The sequence below is a fragment of the Chionomys nivalis genome, chromosome 19, assembly GCF_950005125.1.
Source record: "Chionomys nivalis chromosome 19, mChiNiv1.1, whole genome shotgun sequence".
In the NCBI taxonomy this organism is placed as follows: Eukaryota; Metazoa; Chordata; class Mammalia; order Rodentia; family Cricetidae; genus Chionomys; species Chionomys nivalis.
Window position 1 is genome coordinate 22,624,889 of NC_080104.1, and position 18,302 is coordinate 22,643,190.

The 18,302-nt window shown below is 39.6% G+C and overlaps 1 protein-coding gene across 1 annotated transcript in view; it reads right to left on the minus strand.

Annotated features, from left to right (window-relative positions):
* The window catches only part of Col19a1 (collagen type XIX alpha 1 chain), a 311,078-nt gene extending 293,135 nt beyond the window's left edge, over nt 1-17,943 (minus strand). Inside the window, exons 1-3 of the mRNA XM_057751349.1 lie at nt 17,852-17,943; nt 11,669-11,792; nt 8,160-8,286 (exon numbers count right to left, since the gene is read on the minus strand). Of these exons, the coding sequence (XP_057607332.1) occupies nt 8,160-8,250 (91 nt within the window). The 5' untranslated portion in view covers nt 8,251-8,286; nt 11,669-11,792; nt 17,852-17,943. The remainder of the gene's footprint in view (nt 1-8,159; nt 8,287-11,668; nt 11,793-17,851) is intronic.
* Between the last annotated feature and the right edge of the window lie 359 nt (nt 17,944-18,302).

Consider the following 18,302-nt stretch of genomic DNA (forward strand, 5'->3'; position numbering starts at 1 on the left):
CTTGTTCCCTGGTCATCTGAAAGTGAATCACCCTAGAAATATAGGCCATGCAGCTACTCAATGAGAGAGTAAGAAAAACACATTTCCTGCAAACCAACTTTCTCTCCTTCTGTATTGAACATTTCTCAAAAGCATGTTTTAAACAAAATAATGACAACCTAAGAAACTCTTTCCATTCTTTAATTACATATATATGATTTTTTTTCAAGACAGTACTTTTCTGTAGCTTTGGAGCTTGTCCTTAGAATTTGCTCTGTAGAGAAGGCTGGTCTCGAACTCATGTAGATTCACCTGTCTCTGCCTCCAGAGTGCTGGGATTAAAGGTGTGTGCCACCACCACCCAGCTTGGGCTGGAGAGATGGCTTAGCCATTAAAGGCTAGGCTCACAACCAAAAATGTAACACTTTTCATTCTTTAATGAAATGCATTTGTTCCCATCATCTGTTTTAGCTACGTACTTAAGAAATGAATCCCTTTTCACACATACACACGAATAGATCTAATCTATTAGTTCTGGTTCTCATTTAACCAGTAGGCATGACCTACTAGATCTTGGGACTGGTTTACTTTTCTTCTTAAAGACATTATGTGTGTATTTGAATGGTTTGACTGTGTGTATGTCTGTACCACATGATTGCAGTACTCTCAGAAGCCAGAAGAGGGCACTGAATGTCATGGTACTAAAGTCACAGGCTGCTGTTAGCATGTCATGAAGGTACTGGGAATTGAACCCAGATCCTCTGCAAGATCAGTCAGTGCTCTCTTAACCACTGACCCATCTCTCCAGCCTCATAAAAAATGTTTTTAATGACGCACAGAAACATTGAAAGTATGTAGAGCAATATGGTTATAAGCAAGGATTTTTGAACAAGATTTCTAACACATATAAAACAAAAACAAACAGCACTTTGGGTCAAAAAAAAGTTTGCACATCTTAAATACATGCTTGCTCCTATGATACAGAGTTTTCTACTCTGAATGATGTGAATTTGCGTTTTATTATGGTATTCACTAAAATACTTAACAACATGTTGAAATCTCCTTTTGCCTTTTTTTTCTTTTACTTTTGTTGGTGTCCCCTTGCTTCTCATATCTAAGACCAGCTAAAATCTATTGTTGCAAGTTTGTCTGTTCAACTGATTAATATCTAAGTAGTCTTTATTTGTTTACTGGTGGTCATGCCAAATATGAACTAGGAAACTTTGTGAGTCTAGCTTAGGAAAAGCAAAAGGTGAATTCATTCTTGTATATACTAAGGCAAAGGGGAAAAATGAATTTTCAGAGTCATGAGAAATTAAGGTCAGCGTGTTCTATTAGACCTTTTCAGTTGACAGACAGGCCTTTGCATCACTGACAGAACACTTCACAAATTATAGAAAAAGAAAATGTGTCCTATGCTTGGTAAGGATATAATTTATATTTTAATTTTGCTAAAATGTACGTATCTGAGGCTGGAGAGATGGCTCATCAGTTAAAAGCACTTGTTCTTGTGGAGGACCAGGACTGGGTTCCTAGCACCCACCTGGCAGCTTACAACCATCTCAAATTCCAGTTCTAGGAGATCCAACACTGTCTTCTGAAGTCTGCAGGCACCAGACAGACACTCATGCGATGCACACGCATATATGCAGACAAGACACTAAGCACATAGAATAAAATAGATATATCCAAAAATTGAAACAAAGATAAGAATAAAGTATACAACATCTCTGAACATTTGCATTTTAACAATAGCCCCCCACACCATGGGTTTTACATTACAAAATCTTAAGAACTCAAAATGAATTGAAATATGCAAATATTAAATGGAAAAATTCTAGAAATAATTTTTTAAATTTAATTACAGAATATTGGGGTTTTTAAATTTTATTTTAAGTACTAGCTATTGCTGTCAATCTCTCACTAGGACTAATTTATAGATTGGTCTTCATTATAGGTAAGTAATGTATACATAGGAAAAACAACGTATGCAGGATTTATTGGTACCCATAACTTCAGACACCCACTGGAAGCCTTGCAATATATCTCTTGTGGATAAGGGATGACGCTATCATAGGTCTCAGATAATCGTGACTTAAGTCTTTCTGAGAGAGATTGTACACCATAAATCCAGAAGTCTACTATTTGTATGTTATCTGGGAATAAACAAACAAAGCACTTTTTCCCAGGAGAACTCACAGGACAGCGTACATTGCTCTGGTAAATGGGCCAGAGTCCATGGTCCAGTTTTTGATTTTGCAGACTTAGAAATCAGATGATTTACAATCACAAAACACAGTAGCATGTGCCCCCATCCCCCTGTCCCTGACCCTGTACTCCCCTGCCCCTCATTCCTTTGACTCCTTTCTCCTGTCTTTGTGACATTTCTCCCTCATGTTGAGCAGTAATCGGTCTCAGAACCTTTGTGCTGGCTGCTTCTCACGTGTCTATGCCTTATTCTCACAGCCTTTGTGCCTCCACTTAAAAGCCCCTGCATGAGCTCAGCCTTCCCTGCCTGTCTGATTCTTGTATTACATCATATAGGATTGCCCAATATAGTGACTAAACAAAAGATTCATAATCAAATACCAGATACATAATGATAATATTTTAACGTCAATATATCTGATACAATGTCTAGAACATCCAGGCACACTTGAAAGCATCATTTGCTATTTATCTAAACTTCAAATTTAGCTTGGTTCTTGAGATTTTATCTGGCCACTTTCCCACACTCTGTGAGCGCAGAGATGATGTTAGTGTGGACTACAAAGATAACAGTGGGGATGGGGAAAGGCAGAGAGAATGAGCTGCAAGAATCAACAAGCCATGGTGGTGAGAGAAAAGTTCATTAGACAGCAGGTGTATTAATCAGCGGCCACTAGAAGTGTTCAGACCGAGGAGCCACTAAATAATTCAAATGGCTGAACAGAAGTTCATGAATTAAGGACATGGGATTGTATAAAACAGAAGCAATCCATACAGTAAAGAGCACACACAATGTGAGGAAATGACTGCAAACTTTTCATCTTTTTCTGGAGGTTGATAGTTAATAACCAGCACATGCGACTCTAAAGTCTCGACAGCAGAAAAGACGCTGACTAAATCTGATGAAAAACATATGTAAATGAGCTGTATTTCTCAAAAGATGACATACAAAAGGCAAACAAATGCATTTAAAACGTTTCAGCTTCACCAATCATCAGGGAAATGCAGATGCAAACTCAGTGAGAACATCTTGATCCAATGTTAATTATCATAAAGACAAGAAATAGATGGAGGTGGTGAAGAGAAAGGGGATCTCTTGTTCACTGTTAAGACAAATGTGTTATTACAATTTTGGGGGGAAATAATATGGTGTTCCTTGGGAAACATGAAATGGAACTAGATATGAACCAACTAACCCACTATAGGACATTCCCAAATGTACTGGAATTCTTATACCAAAAGATGTATATTTCTATATCTATTACAATATTATTCATAACAGTCAAGCTATAGAAATAACCAAAATGTCTATTGACAAATAACTTGACAAAGAAAATGCAGAAATTTTAACCATGAAGATGAGTGGAGTCTTGTCATTGGTAGAAACATGAGCAGAACGGGAGAAACTTATATTAAGTGGAATAAACCTGCCGTAGAAAAAAAAAATACTGTGTGTTCTTGTTCAGATGTTGGTGCTCGGGTAAAATAGTAGTCACAAGAATCAAAGCAGTTGTGAAGGTGAATGCCAACTTGGAAGGATCTAGGATCACCAGAAAACAAACTGCTTGGTATATCTATAGGGGACTTCAGTTAGGTTAATTGCGGTGAGATGACCCAGCCTAAGTATGGGCAACATCATTCCATAGGCTTGTGTGCGGGACTCATAATAAGAGGAGGAAGGAAGCAAAAACACCAACATTCATTTCTCTGCTTCCTATCTGAGCAGCAATGTGACCAGTTACCTCAGTCTTCTGGTACCATGACTTCCTGGACATGCTGGAAACTGAACCCTTAAACTATGGGCCAAAGTAAACCCTTAGTGGTTTATGTCAGGTGCTCTGTTTCAGTAGCTGGAAAAGCAACTAATACCGAAGGGTGAAGGAACAGGAGGTGGGAGTGGATTTCAGTGTTCAGTCCTACAGAAGGAGCAACTACGGCTAACAATAATTTATTAGAAATTGTAGAAGGAGAGAGAAAATAGAATTGCAAGACTTCCCAACACAAAGAAATGTTTAAGAATCTATAAATCCTTTCAGTCGCATTTGTCATCACACATGTATATGCATATATATTAAACTATATATGCATATATTGAACAGTGCATCCCAGAAATATGTACAAATATTATATGCCAATCAAAATCTTTATCAACAGAGGAAGAAAGAAGGAAGGAAGGAAGGAAGGAAGGAAGGAAGGAAGGAAGGAAGGAAGGAAGGAAGGGAAAGGGAGAAAGGAAGGAAGGAAGGAAGGAAGGAAGGAAGGAAGGAAGGAAGGAAGGAAGGAAGGAAGGAAGGAAGGAAGGAAGGAAGGAAAAGGACCATCCAGATGTCTGGAATGCACTATGTAGTCTAGGTAGCTGTCCTGCAGGTCTCAAGACTTTGACTGTCTCTTCCTCCCAAGAGTCAAAGTTACAAGGATGGGCCACCATACACAGCCTTAAAAAGGGGGTGCATTCTGGGGGATCAAACTCGGGTCATTTAGCTTGAAAGGCAAGCCTTTTACTGACTGAGCCATCTCTCATATTTTTCAAAAGCTAAGACAGAATTCTTATTGGATAGAGGCAGTCAAGGGGCCGGCTTACTCATTGTTCCTAGTTGCGTTTCAGATCTCTGTGCACGTACTTTCTATGTAGCCCAGGCATTTGAGAACAGAATACCACTATTCTATGTTGAAAGTAAATCAAAGGCTATCAAAAGTAGACAACGCATGCTGGGCTATAATATAACAAAACTACTATGAAAAAAAAGCTGCCAATGAGAAAAAAAAAGTCATAGCTATTTTGGGGAAAGGTCAAAGAGGTCACAAAAGTACTTTCACTACTTATCTTTGATCCAAACCTCTTCCTCCACAGAAAATATCTGGTGAGGAGCATGTTCTCCAATCCCTGTGGTATTTACTTTCCACATGCGGGCAATAAGTACTGCATGTGTCCCTGTGAGGGATTTTAGGTGGTCCCATATGAGCACTAAGATTTACTAAAAATAGAGAAGACAAATTTCTATATGGGGTTAATGGGAGATTTTTCTGTCTACAAATACAAGCTATATTTCAGAACAATGACTTTTACCTCTAAGTTGGTAAAGAATGGACTTAGTGAGGTTTCTGTGTTTAGCTTTCGGCTTGTGAGAATCCTTAATACCAAGAGTACATGAAGTTGGAAAATTGTTTGGAAAATATTCTCTTAGATGGCACCCTGCCATCTCTTTCACCTAGGCTTTTCACTCTGGTGTTTCTGTTTTTTTAGGATTTCTTATAATAATTCAGTACTCGTGTTTAAGGCCACATTAAGAGAAGAAAATAACCATGTGATATGGACTTTTCTATCATAGAGGATTCAGTTTTAAGCAACTGATTAAGCCAATTTAAAGGTTGTCAAATATTGTATATGTTAATACATTTTTCTTCTCTGCCCTGAAAGCTGAGCTGAAGCTGTCAGAGTCAAGTTGAAATTTATCAATACTATGAAAATACACAAATGTATCTTTTTTCCATAATGTGAATATAAAGCAAAATGATCAAAAATGGGAAATAGCTGAATTCAAGATTTTTCAGTTTATAATATTATTGACCCTTCCTTATTATTTTTGAAGTCTGTACCACTCACAACGATATTCCGGGTGCTCATTAAGGCTGCCATCGAGCGGAGGATGGCGATGAAGCCTCGAGTTATCCTTTATTACATTAGTTTTAACTGTAAACTGTTGACAACCTCACCAAGTCCAGAACTGAAACCCTAGCCTCTCCCTCAGATTTGCTAGATTTTATTTTTAGATGTAATCACTTCCCTCCGGTAAATGGTTAGTGACCACACACACAGGTCTGCACATGAGGAAACTAAAAAGGGAACTTTGCCCCGTGAATCAGACACACAAGACACGACACAAGAAGAGTCTCCTGCCAGGCCAGGCCCAGTGGGTCATGTTCTCCAACTGTCCCAGGGATGGTAGTGTGCTGACATTTTCAATTAATGTAAATGATATTTGAGATGAAGCAATTTCCATGACAGGCTCCAAACGCACTTCTTGCTCTGCCAAATGGCATGAGAAAACTTGGTGTCTTCTAAATTCACTTCCTTTAGTGCTACCTGTTTTGTGAATCTTATTACAATTCAGCTTCTTAGAAAGAAAATCTTTCAAAGAAACCAATTCGGTAAGATATTTGAGGCTAGATTACATGTGGGTAGTTTTATATACACTATAACTTGATCAAAGAACTGTGATAGTCAATGTAGAAAAGTAAAACATTCAGAAAAATTCCAAAATATGTAAGTTTGGTTATGTGAAATGATTGAGTTCTAGGGATATTCAGTAGACAGGACCATTGTGGTTAATAATGCTTTCCGTACTTGTATAGAAACATATTTTAGTGTACTTTTTACAAAGTAGAAAGCATGGTAAGTGTTCTTCTTACAATAAATGAGTTATTAAAACTAGAGATTAAAATAAAATAATAGAAGATAACCAGCTAAGGAATAATACAGAAAAAATTGGCATTTAATTATCCCAACAGTGAGTATTTTCCCAAGTGCTTCACAGTCATCCTGCATTAGACTCAAATGGTTGGCTTGTCAAAGATGGAAAGTACCGAATTTACCATGGCTTCCACGACAAATGGGAATCTCTGCTAGACAGTCAGGAATCAGAACCTGCTGTGATTCTTGCTCTTGCTATAACTGGAGTCATTTGTGTAGATCCTTCAAACCATGTTTCTACTCAAAGTTATTTCCTACATACTAGCATGGCCAAAAACGCTGTACCACTCAGCTAAAGATTTAGCCTCCATTCTAGGTAAAGGAAGCCCACCCACTCATGTTAAATTGCAAAACACAGCACCTTCTCTTCCTAAAGAAACAAAAACTTAAGGGAGCAGATTATCAGAATATAGTTACTCTCTCTAAGTAACTTTTTACTTTAACGTGGCTGCACTTGTTAGGCATCATAGTTCTCCCTGAAAAAAGTCACATTCCCTCAAGACCATGTGACAAGCATAGAGTATCACAAATACGTAATAGAAAATTTTAATTTTTGCGTGAACTGTTTTTAGGAAATGGGCTTCCTCTGAAGTTAGTGATAAATTATCAAGATGTACAAAGATTTGCTAAATGGTTATAGGTGACAGTTCTTATTTTGTATGTGTATAAACTAAAAGACCTTTATGAGATGGAAGTTGTCCTATTCACCAAAATTATTAAGAAATATTCTAAAGAACATACACAGAAAGATTCAGTCTGCAGATCTCAAGATAGATCACCGTCTGTGGTCATTGTCAGAGTACATCCCACGTGATCTTTCCTTAGCAAATGACCTTATAGATACGCTTCAACTTTGCAACATGAAATGCATGAAGGTTGATGATCTATATAGGCACAATTAATTTTAAAAGTCAGTGATAAAAATGAACGCGCCAAATTGCTGGAAAGACCTTTGGGAGTATTTAAGAGAAGATTCATAAATTTAACACTTGAAAATAAATGTTATCTGTTTCTTGGATACTGCAAAGATTGTCTGCCCTTTGTTTCTCTCATCTGAGACACCACAAAGCCGGCATGTAATTAAACTCTATTTCTTTTTACACTTCAGAGACTGTTTTTCACTTTTTCTTAATTAAGGGCAGACACATCCTTGTTAATCCTAATTAGTGGTGAGGTTTTCGACTTATAACTTGAACAAATAATTATTAGAGGCTAAAATGTGAGATAATATCATATAGACGCACAGAGACATGCAAGCATATAATCACACTTACAAGTTCCAATTACAGGAAAAGATAGAATACATCTGAAAAAATCTGGAAGTTCACCATGGGCACTTGCTGAAGGTCAGTGGTAAAAAACAATGATTTCTCTTTTCTGGATCAGTAGATCTAATCTGTAGCCTCTCCAATCTTAACAAGATTTGCTTTGATTATTTTTTTAAATGATTTAAGGACTATAGATAACATTTATCATTCAAGGAAAGAGGTGACCCACATACCTGACTTGTCCCTGACCGTCACACAAGTGAAAGCAGGAAGCAGGAACATTGCCACCCAGGTCCACAGTTTCCAAGAGCCAGTGTGCCTCATTGTGCCGTGAAACCATGGGAACAAATGACCACGAATCTGTAATGGCAGAAACATTGAAGTTGAGATTCTGTACTCTGCTCCATCACAGACACAAAATCAGTAGCAGCAAAGGGAAAACAGTTGATTTCTATATATCATATAATTTTATATTAGGGTATCCGATGCTCTAACATGCAACTGAGTGTTTTGATGCATATTTTAATCTTTATGAGTGCTCAGGAAATATTTCTAGATCTTTCTTAGTTAATTAGTCAATTAACTACTAATGATGACAGATTCTCATCACTTAAGTTTTCTCACCTTTTCAAAGGTTGTAAAGCCATAGCATTCAAATGATTTTTTTTTATTTTAAAAATTGTGGTAAAATATATTGTAATCCAAAATTTGTATTTTGACCATTTCTAGGTGTGCATGTCAGTGTAATTAAGGTCATTGCCACTGCTTTCCAACCTCCACAGCCATCCATCTCAGCAATTCTTGTCAGTTCACAGAAGTAGGTATCTTTGACTGCTAAGTAAAACTTCCAATCTCATTGTCCGCAATTCCCGGTTATCATTCCACTTTCCCTGCTACATATGGAACTGCTGTAGATACCTGAATACTTGTTGATTTTGCAATCATTCCACTTTGCCTTCTTGTGACTTTATTTTATTTAGTGTGATATCTTTGGTGGTGGTGGTAGTGGTGTGTGTGTGTATGTGTGTTGTGTGTGTTGTGTTTGTGTGTTGTGTGTGTTGTGTATGTGTGTGTGCTGTGTTTGTGTGTATGTATGTGTGTGTGTGTGCACAAAGGTGCCTACAGTCTTGGGCTTATGTGTGCACATATACATGTGTATGTGTGGAAAGTGGAGGTCAGTACCAGGTTTCACTCCTCGGGAGCCACCCTCCTTGCTTTGTGAGACAAAGTCTTTCATTCATCTCACTCTCTCTGGGTAGAGTAGGCTGACTGGCCAGTGAGCTCTCTTCCCCATAACTGGGTTTGCAGGCACACACCACCCTATCCAGTTTGTCATGTGAGTTCTGGGAATTGATCTCTGGTCTTCATGAGAGCTTTCCTGGCCAATAGTATAAGGACCTAAAAGCTCATTTGTGTTGAGAGGTGTGTCAGAAATTTCTCTTGCTTAGAGCTAGATGATACGTCACTGTTCCCAAGTACCCATTTTTGTTCATCATCCATCAGTGGATATTCATTTGTTTCCATCTATTGGCTGCTTTGAACGCTCATTCTGAGCAAAGATCAACCTGTGCCCCCACTTAAAATTCTCTTGGGTATATGGTGTGAGAGGTCCTGCTGTCTATGTGTTGCTTTCATTGGTTAATGAATAAAGAAAGTGCCTTGGCCTGTGGATAGAGCAAAACTTAGGTAGGTGGAAAAAGCTAGGCAGAATGCTGGGAGAAGGAAGATGGGGAAAGAGACGCCATGAAGCCACCAGAGTCAGATATGCTAAATCTTTCCTGGTAAGCCACTGCCACGTGACAATATACAGATTAATAAAAATGGGTTAAATTAATGTAAGAGTTAGCCAATAAGAAGCTATAGCTAATGGTACATGCAGTGATTTAATTACTACAGTTTCTGTGTGATTATTTCAGTTTTGGGTGGCCGGGACAAACTATCGGCCTCCTCCTACAGGTATATGTTCAAAGATGAAAATGCTAAGTGAAGCACATGCTTCTCCAACTTTGAGTTTCCTAAGGAGCACCATGCCATTTTTCCAAAACACCCACACCACTCACATGGCCAATAGTGAATGGTACTGATTTCTCCATATCCTCTGCTACACTCCTTGTTTTCTTTCTTTTTGATCGATACTATACTAATAGTTATTAATGCTATAACTATAACAGTATAGTTATGCTGTACTAATGACTCGTTGTGGTTTTGATCTGTCTTTTCCTAAGGATTCATAATGCTAAACATGTTTTGTGTACATTATGGTCATTCTTATGACTTCTGTGGAGAAATGACACTCATACTTTCTCTTTTTAATGATTAGCTGTTGTTGTGCTTTTATATATTCTGAGTTTTTGACTCTTTATCAGCTTATAATTAACAAATGTTCTCTCTTATTTCACAGGGTTCCATTCAGTCAACCGACTGTATCCTTTAATACATACACTTTTAAATATATTTTATTGTATTTTTTTCATTTATTGCCTATCTATTTGGTATAAAATACCACGATTCAGAATTTTTAAACACAATTCCCTCGTTCATGATTGTGTTTGAGAATATTATATTTATATATTATGGCTTAATTGACATAATAATATTTTACATGAACTATCTTATGGGATTGCATTCCACTCCTAAAATTACAATTGCACAGATGCAATCTTCATACTGTTTAAAGGGAAACTGATACATGAAATGCCAAGTGGACATTTTATAATTGTTTGTTGACATCACTGCCTTTGAGAATTTATACTCTCCCTCTACAGGTACTACAATGAAAGTTTCAGCATCCAAAATCCATAGAGACCTGGAGAGTTTGCTCACTGCTTAAGAGCACTGGTTACTCTTTCAGAGGTCTTGGGTTTGAGTCCCAGCACCCACAAGGCAGCTCACATTGACTTGTTACTCCAGTTCCGCTGATATGATGCCCTATTCTTGCCTCCGTGGACATCAGACGTAGAATAAATGCATGAAAGAAATCCATACACACACAAAACCATGACAGATAAAATATATTTAGATACCTATAACAGTTTTTCTAAGTTTATCATTGTTTAAATTAACTTTACTGTAGTGAATTAGCAAAAATGGAAATAATTTGGAAGGAAAATGTACTGGATCCCTCAATTTTATTTGACAAATAGACTTTTATTAGAAGTAGCTACTCAAGTGTCATAAATAACTTATTTGTCATTATCTACATTTTAATTAAGAGCCAATCATGAAAGAATTCATCACACAAATGTCTAACTTCTGTCAAGAGATTCTCTTGAACAGTAAGCCTACCATCTTTGAAAGTCTACATACACATGCCAAATACTCAATTCAGCATTTTGAAATTAATTCAAGATTCTAGATATTTCTGGATGACTAGCTAGAGGCAGCAATTTCAATGTTAAAACTGGATGTGTGCTTCTAAACACCAAACATCTGGTCGTATGTCTTATTTATTTTGAATTCTAGTACAGACATAGTCCTAATCCTCACACAACCTTGCAAATTGATCACAGCTTTTATTTCTTGTCTGTTAGCAACCGTTAAATAAATGTATTTTGGTTCACATAAATTATATAGCTAATTTTGATCCAATTGTCAGGAAGATCTATGATTGGTTTTAACTGGGGGGATTTCTCTCAATTGATCAATTAGCACTGTAACATAGTAGTTAAAATCATGACTTCCTGTGTGAGTTCTCCTAATTGTAGGCAAGTTACAGAACATTTTTAAGTTTTGATTCATTTACCTGCAAGCTAGGATCACTGACATTGAACTATATGCTCTGAAGTTGTCTGCTGTTATATCTGCTAAAGAATAATTAGTCTAATTTGCAGCTACATTTATCTCTTCCGCTCAGGTTGATTTGGTATCTGAAAAGGAGAAGGATTAAATGGTTTTAGAAACTGATTTTCATCAAAACTTTGGTTCCTGTTACAGCAACAAAGAACTAGAGAGCGATGAAGTCACAAGTAGATCTTGACATCCCCCAACAATTTTTCAGAGACACTCAGAGGATGACAGAACTTAGCATTAACATTATTTATCCAGAGTGTTGTAAGTATAAGACTGTATGATGAGTAGATCAAATGTTTGAGTACTTGAGCTTCCTCTCACTATCTTTCAGTGAGATCAGCAGGAACTTAGACAAGATTCCACTCACTCCTCATCTTAACTCAGTCCCTTCTGAATTTCCAATAGCCAAACCTTCATCCTTCTGTAAACACTCACTGAATTCCCTAACTTCACATTACCCAGGACCTCTTCTAACCTCCCTACAGATCCATTGTTTTGGACTTGACTTCTATCTGTCTGTCTGTTTGCCTAGTTCTATCTATCTATTTATCTATCTATCTATCTATCTATCTATCTATCTATCTATCATCTATTTATGTACCTATCTGTATATCTATTTATCTATCTATCATCTATCCATGCATTCATTCATCCATCCAACCATCCACCTACCTATCTCTCTTCTACCCAGTTGGTTACCTCATTTCTATCATCCACTTTCTTATTTCACTAGCATGTATTTTCTAGACTTGTTTTAAAGTTATGCTGGAAGCATTTTCTGGGTTGACTACCAATAAAATTGCCATGGAAAGAACTTTTCCATATCTTTCTGAGTCTGTTCGCTCTTTTCTCCCTGTCTCTGTCCCAGACACAGGCTGAGTTTAGGCTGCTGGTTGCTGCCCTAAGTTTACCAATGTTTCCATCCCTGAATTTCTTCATCCTTGGCTTTAACTAACAACCTTCATATCAGAATGTGGCAGTTTTCTATATGTACCCTCAGGTTTAGATAAGATGATTATCAAGATAGCTTTGTAAATTAATTCAATCCAATGTTATCACAGTTTAGTGCTTTGCCTTTCATGGCTGAAGTTAAGCTCTAAGACAGATGTCCCAAGTCTTCCCAGGTCAGTGACTAACCTAGAGCCACAAGATAATGTATGCAGAGGCAGAAGTTTCTTAACACCCTGGAATTGCTTTCTGAAAAGCCTGTACAAAGCCATCTACAATACATTTTTAATAAAGGTATAGAAAATATTTGTTCTATGTGGCTTCATTTTCTAAAATAAAACCTATTTTATGTGTAGCATTTATTTTAATATTCGTAGTTCAGAAATATATGCCTGCCTTTAATATTTACAGGGTACAGAGTAAGAAGGCTGTGTAAAATATGCCTAAATATTTGGAAAAAAATTTTTTTTTTGGTTTTTCGAGACAGGGTTTCCCTGTGTAACAGTCCTAGCTGTCCTGGAACTAGATCTTGTGGACCACGCTGGCCTCAAACTAACAAGGATTCACCTGCCTCTGCCTCTCGAGTGCTGGGATTAAAGGTGTGCACCACCACGGCCCGGCCTATTTGAAAAAAATCTAAAAGAGACTAGGAACATTGATTTTAAAAACACACATTTTCTCTTTCTACCCAAGCAAATATCTTGGGCTGGCAAGATGGTTCAGTCAATAAAGGCACTTGCTGTCAAGCCTCAGAAACTGAGTTTGCTCCCAGAACCTACATGATTGAAGGAGGAAGATGAGACACGCTTGCCTAGGCCCTAAGTCTTGTAATTCCACAGGCATGAATGCTCGTGGAATGATCCATCTGGAAGCCTTGGGTCCAAGACCAGGTTAGCTTGATCCAGAAGTTTTTGTTATTACAATTTGTGATCTACTAGCAAGGTGCAGGGTGTGGCTCTCAGATCATTATCTATCACATCATAAATATTCATTTATCCCCTGTCAAGATCCCAATCAGAACGTTGATAGTTCCTATCCAGATCCACACAATGTAAAGGCATACTTGTGTGTGTGCTCAGCACTGACAGGCCTACACAGACAACAGTGGACCTTCTAAAATAAACCTCTGAAATCCTGCAGGTAGCCCTGCATGAAACCTATTTCTCACTGCTATGACAGCAACAACATAGTGGATGTCTGAATGCCTGGTCCTGATCGCTACTTATAACCCAAATATTCTTCTCCACCCTTTGCTGACCAGATAAGTTTTGGATACTATCTCTTATTCTTAGTTCACTTATCAAAATTTTTAAAGCTTTTATAAAATCAAATGGATTTTTAAGAAAGACAAGTTTTGAAGAATTCCATATTATGTTTTATAACATAAAGTCTATATTTGTACACAGAAAATATGAACAGCACAGGAAGGATCAACTGAAAACTTTATTCCTAAATTTCATTGATATGATGAGAACCCTACTATGTACCATTAATTGGGTGGTGATATAGCAATGAGTCAAATAAAAGTCTGCTATTAGGGCTAAGAGATGCCTCAGTAGTTAACAGCACTTGCTGCTTTTGGAGTGAACCCAGATTTGGTCCCCAGAACCCACATCAGGCAGCTCACTGCTGGCTGTAAATCCAGTTCTAGGGAATCTGATGCCATCTGGTCTATATGGGCACCTTTTTGAATGTTATAGACATAAACTCATGTAATACACATACACATAATAACCACAATAAGTAAATAAGTGCTTGGTGTCACTGTGGTCCACGAGAGAAAAGTAAGTAGGGTAGATGCCTAATTTTTAAATCAAACTCTCTTGACTATCCTCCCGTATGTCTGTATGCAACTCCAGCAGGAAAGTCTCATTGTGTAAATAAGCAAAGCAACAGGTGTCACACATCTGTTCTCTTGTCAATCTTGAGGATCTAACTTTTATGAAGAGAAAAAAACAAGCAAGCAGAAAAGTCATCAGAGTTAAAATCCTAAGCTAATAATCAAATATAATTGCCTTGTTATAGATGTGTTGTTATTTTATAATTTCATCATTTCTTTTACTAATGAAATTAAAGTCAGTCCACAGAAACCTCCCACAACTTGAACGACGTTCCTACCTCTTAAAAACCGCACAGAAATCTCACCTTTATGCTTTTGTTACAAATACTGTCAAAGTAGGAACACACTAAGTTTCAAAATCATCTTCAATTTCTTCTTCACTCTCTACGCACTTCAGACCTGGAGAGAAGCCTGTCTTATCCCCATAAAGCATGTCTTTTGAAACCATGCACATTTTCTCCACACACAAAAGAAGCCTGTTCACTTTGGTGGCATTTCTAGTCCTGGAAGCTACAACAGATTCCGCTAGATTCTTTTCTAGTTGTTACAACAGCTACAACAAGACTCTTTTCCTCCACTCTTGTTTCCCCAACTTCCATTTCCCAACTGCTAAAAACTGATCGCTTCTTCCTCTTCTCCCGACAAGGCTTTGTAGGTGTTCCGGGATAGCTGCACACCAGTGATTAGCACAGCAGCGGAGTGCCAGATTGCAGCAAAGTGTGGGAAGTCCTGCCTAAGAATTCTTTCTCTAAACCCATGAGGACTCTCTTTTCCATCCTCAGTGGTATTTCATTGTGTACTATGAAGCAAGGGACTTAAGGCTCTGGTACAGTGGAGCCTTGCCTCCTCAGCTCTCTGCTTATCTACTGCTTTCCATACTGCCCCATCAAACTAGAAGCAGGACCCCAAGTACCATGCTTCTGCTCATGCTTTCAGGGTGTTCACTGGGGATCAAAAGAAGGGTTTTGTACATAATAAGCTGTTTGTGCTTTTTATACTTCATTTATTTATTATTTTCTTATTTCCTGCAGAAGCATTCTTCCAGTCTTCTCACCACCTTGGTACTATTACTCATTCTGCCTTTAACTTGCTGTCGGAAAGCCATCTTCTGTGTGATCTGTGAGCACCATCCTAGGCAAAGTTCGCTAGCCCCTGCCTTTTGAGCTCACTGATCTCCACTCCTCTGCATCAGCAGCCTCTACTATGCGATGATAACTTGCTTGCATTGTCTCCAATAAATAAATGGTTGCATTTTATCCTTCATCCCCTGCAAACCTAGCATCAGTAGGTAGCTATGAGACCAGCTGGAAAAAGGAACACAGTCTCTGGCAAATTTTTAGATGAAAGCAAAACAGATATTGAGAACTATGAGCCAATACACTGACACCTGGACTACTTCATATTTGTAGAAAGATACATGTGAAATAAGGAATTGTAGGGAAGTATAAAAAATTGCCAAAAGAAGGCTTGGTGAATTTAATTTCGTGAGATTCAAAAATAATAACGGTATTGAAGTGGGTCTTTGGCATCACAAAAAACACACTCCTTGACTGTGAATATTTGTTCTACTGACCAATTCGCTTAAAACTTCAAAGATCTATAAAATTTCTCCTTTCATTTCAGAAATAGTGCTCACTTCCTGGAAGATATCCACCCTCAGATTCTATGTTCACACACCTAAGGGTTTGTCTCCCTTCTTGACAGTGCATCTGCTTTGTTGACACGCTGCTCGCAATGACAGCTGTCTGCCATAGCTTCACAGATACCCCAGATCTCAGCAACTGCGGCTGGCCGACACTGCCTTCTCGTTGGTTTGTTGGTCTGCCATTACTGTCTTTCTGTTAAATTCATTGCTCAGCCTCCTCACCTGGGTGTCTTGCTGTTGGTCTACCCAACAGCATCCTTAGCCTCCCCATTCCAGTCTTCTTGCCATCTCTCCTAATCCTAGACTTCACATCAGCTGTGCTTTCTGTCTTACTAGGCACATGAATGCTCCCGCGCGACACCTTTAAGCCTTCATACGTGCCGTTCCTTCTGTCTCCCCAGCTTGCTCTCCTCTGCTAAGCCTATCTGTTCTCTGCCTCTTTGGATGCAAGCTCTCAACAAGGCCAGCCTGACTGGCGTTATTGAACTCAGCCCATTCATTTGACTTCCCAGCCCGCAGTAGCCCTTCAAGGCTATGTATTAGTATATCTGCTGCCCCAGTTCTTTGATTCCCTGCTTGCTTTTCATTTGTCATTTGGATTTCCACTTAAGTTGCTATTAGTTGCTTTCCTCTGGTTCCTGTCTCTAGAATCGCGCACTCAGAACCCACTGCCCATTTCTGCTGCCTCAGAAAAAAAAAACAAAAAAACAAAAAAACAACGAACTGAGATTTCAGCAAAAGAGATCAAACTGCAGGGCCAGAAAAATAGATGGAAAGTTTCCATTTTGAAGAATACCAGCGACTCCCATCTGTTTGGAAAGGATTTGAGGAGAACAATGATTTGGATACAAACATAATTGCACTGCTCTCTTTCCTTCCCTTGGGCATTTCTCTTACCTGTCCATATGGAGCCGCTCTCCCTGCTCTATTGTCACAGATGTCCTTTCTCAGGACGCCTCACTTAGGTTTCTGAACTCTCACCGAAATCGTTCTGATCAAAACCACGTGGAAGCACCTGGCAGCTACTTCCAACATTTCCTCCTGGAGAGAGAATGAGTTCTCTAGCCCTGACAGCTACCTCCTCTTTTGTGTCCTGAAGAATTATCCCGCTCAGATATTGCCCTGTCCGTTTGTCTGGGGATTGGGAAATTACAGTTTGCACCATGAAAACATCCCGCCTCCTCCTTTGCAGAAGCCTGGTGGCGAGCTCTTTACTTAGAAAGAGCACTGCAGCTTTGCTTGCCTTTTCGGGAGAACCTAAAGGCCACTCTTATCAAGCCAGACTTCTTTCCCTTCTCTCACAGAACAACCGTAGGCCTTGGTTTGTGCAGGACTGTTGCTTTCATTAGCTCCCTTTCTTGGGGGTGGGGAGTGGGCAGATGTAAATTCCTCTAAAGCGCCTCTACCTCCTCTCCTAGGAGAGGCTGGAAGTAAGTATTCTCTGAATTGGCGATGGGGTGGGAGGAGGCAGCACAATTTATTTCTGTTACCCTTCCATTTCCCAGCCTCGAGCTAGGTCTCACATCACCCACTGTCGCAGTTCCTGGATGGTTCTATTAAAAGTACACATTTTCAGCATCTAGGTCCAATTCTTTCTACTGCGGAGTCTACTGTCCCCCGAGACCCACCATGCGTTCCCCACTACCTCCCATGCAGTGGGGAACCCGCGCACCCACTCTCCTGGCTCCAGAGCCCTCCACGACCTAGCTGGGGTAAGGTTAAGCTTCATCGCCCGCCTGCTTCAAAGGAGCTGGATTGCGCGGTGGCGCGCTTGGTTCCGGGCCAACAAACTTCTCCCGGACCGTGCGCGCCGCCTCCCTCCTCCCGGTCGCGGTGGCTGCGGCGCCGGCCGGATTCCCGCAGAGCCCAGGGCCGCGGGCGGAGGCGGGGCGGCGTCCCCTTGCGCCGGGACCCTGACGTTCCCGCGGCGGCGGCCGTGGCAGTGAGGACGGCGGGGACGGCGGCTGCGCTCCGGCCGGACGGGCTGCGCACTCTGCGGGTTGAAGAAGGCACAGGGCCGGGTACTCGCGGACCAGTCCCGGATTCTCGCCCCCGTCAGCCCAAGACTGGCTCAGAAACCCCCGTGGGGGTCGAAATGGGTAACTCCATGGAGGACTCGGGCGTCCGAGCTTTCGCCTCTCCCGGCACTGCATC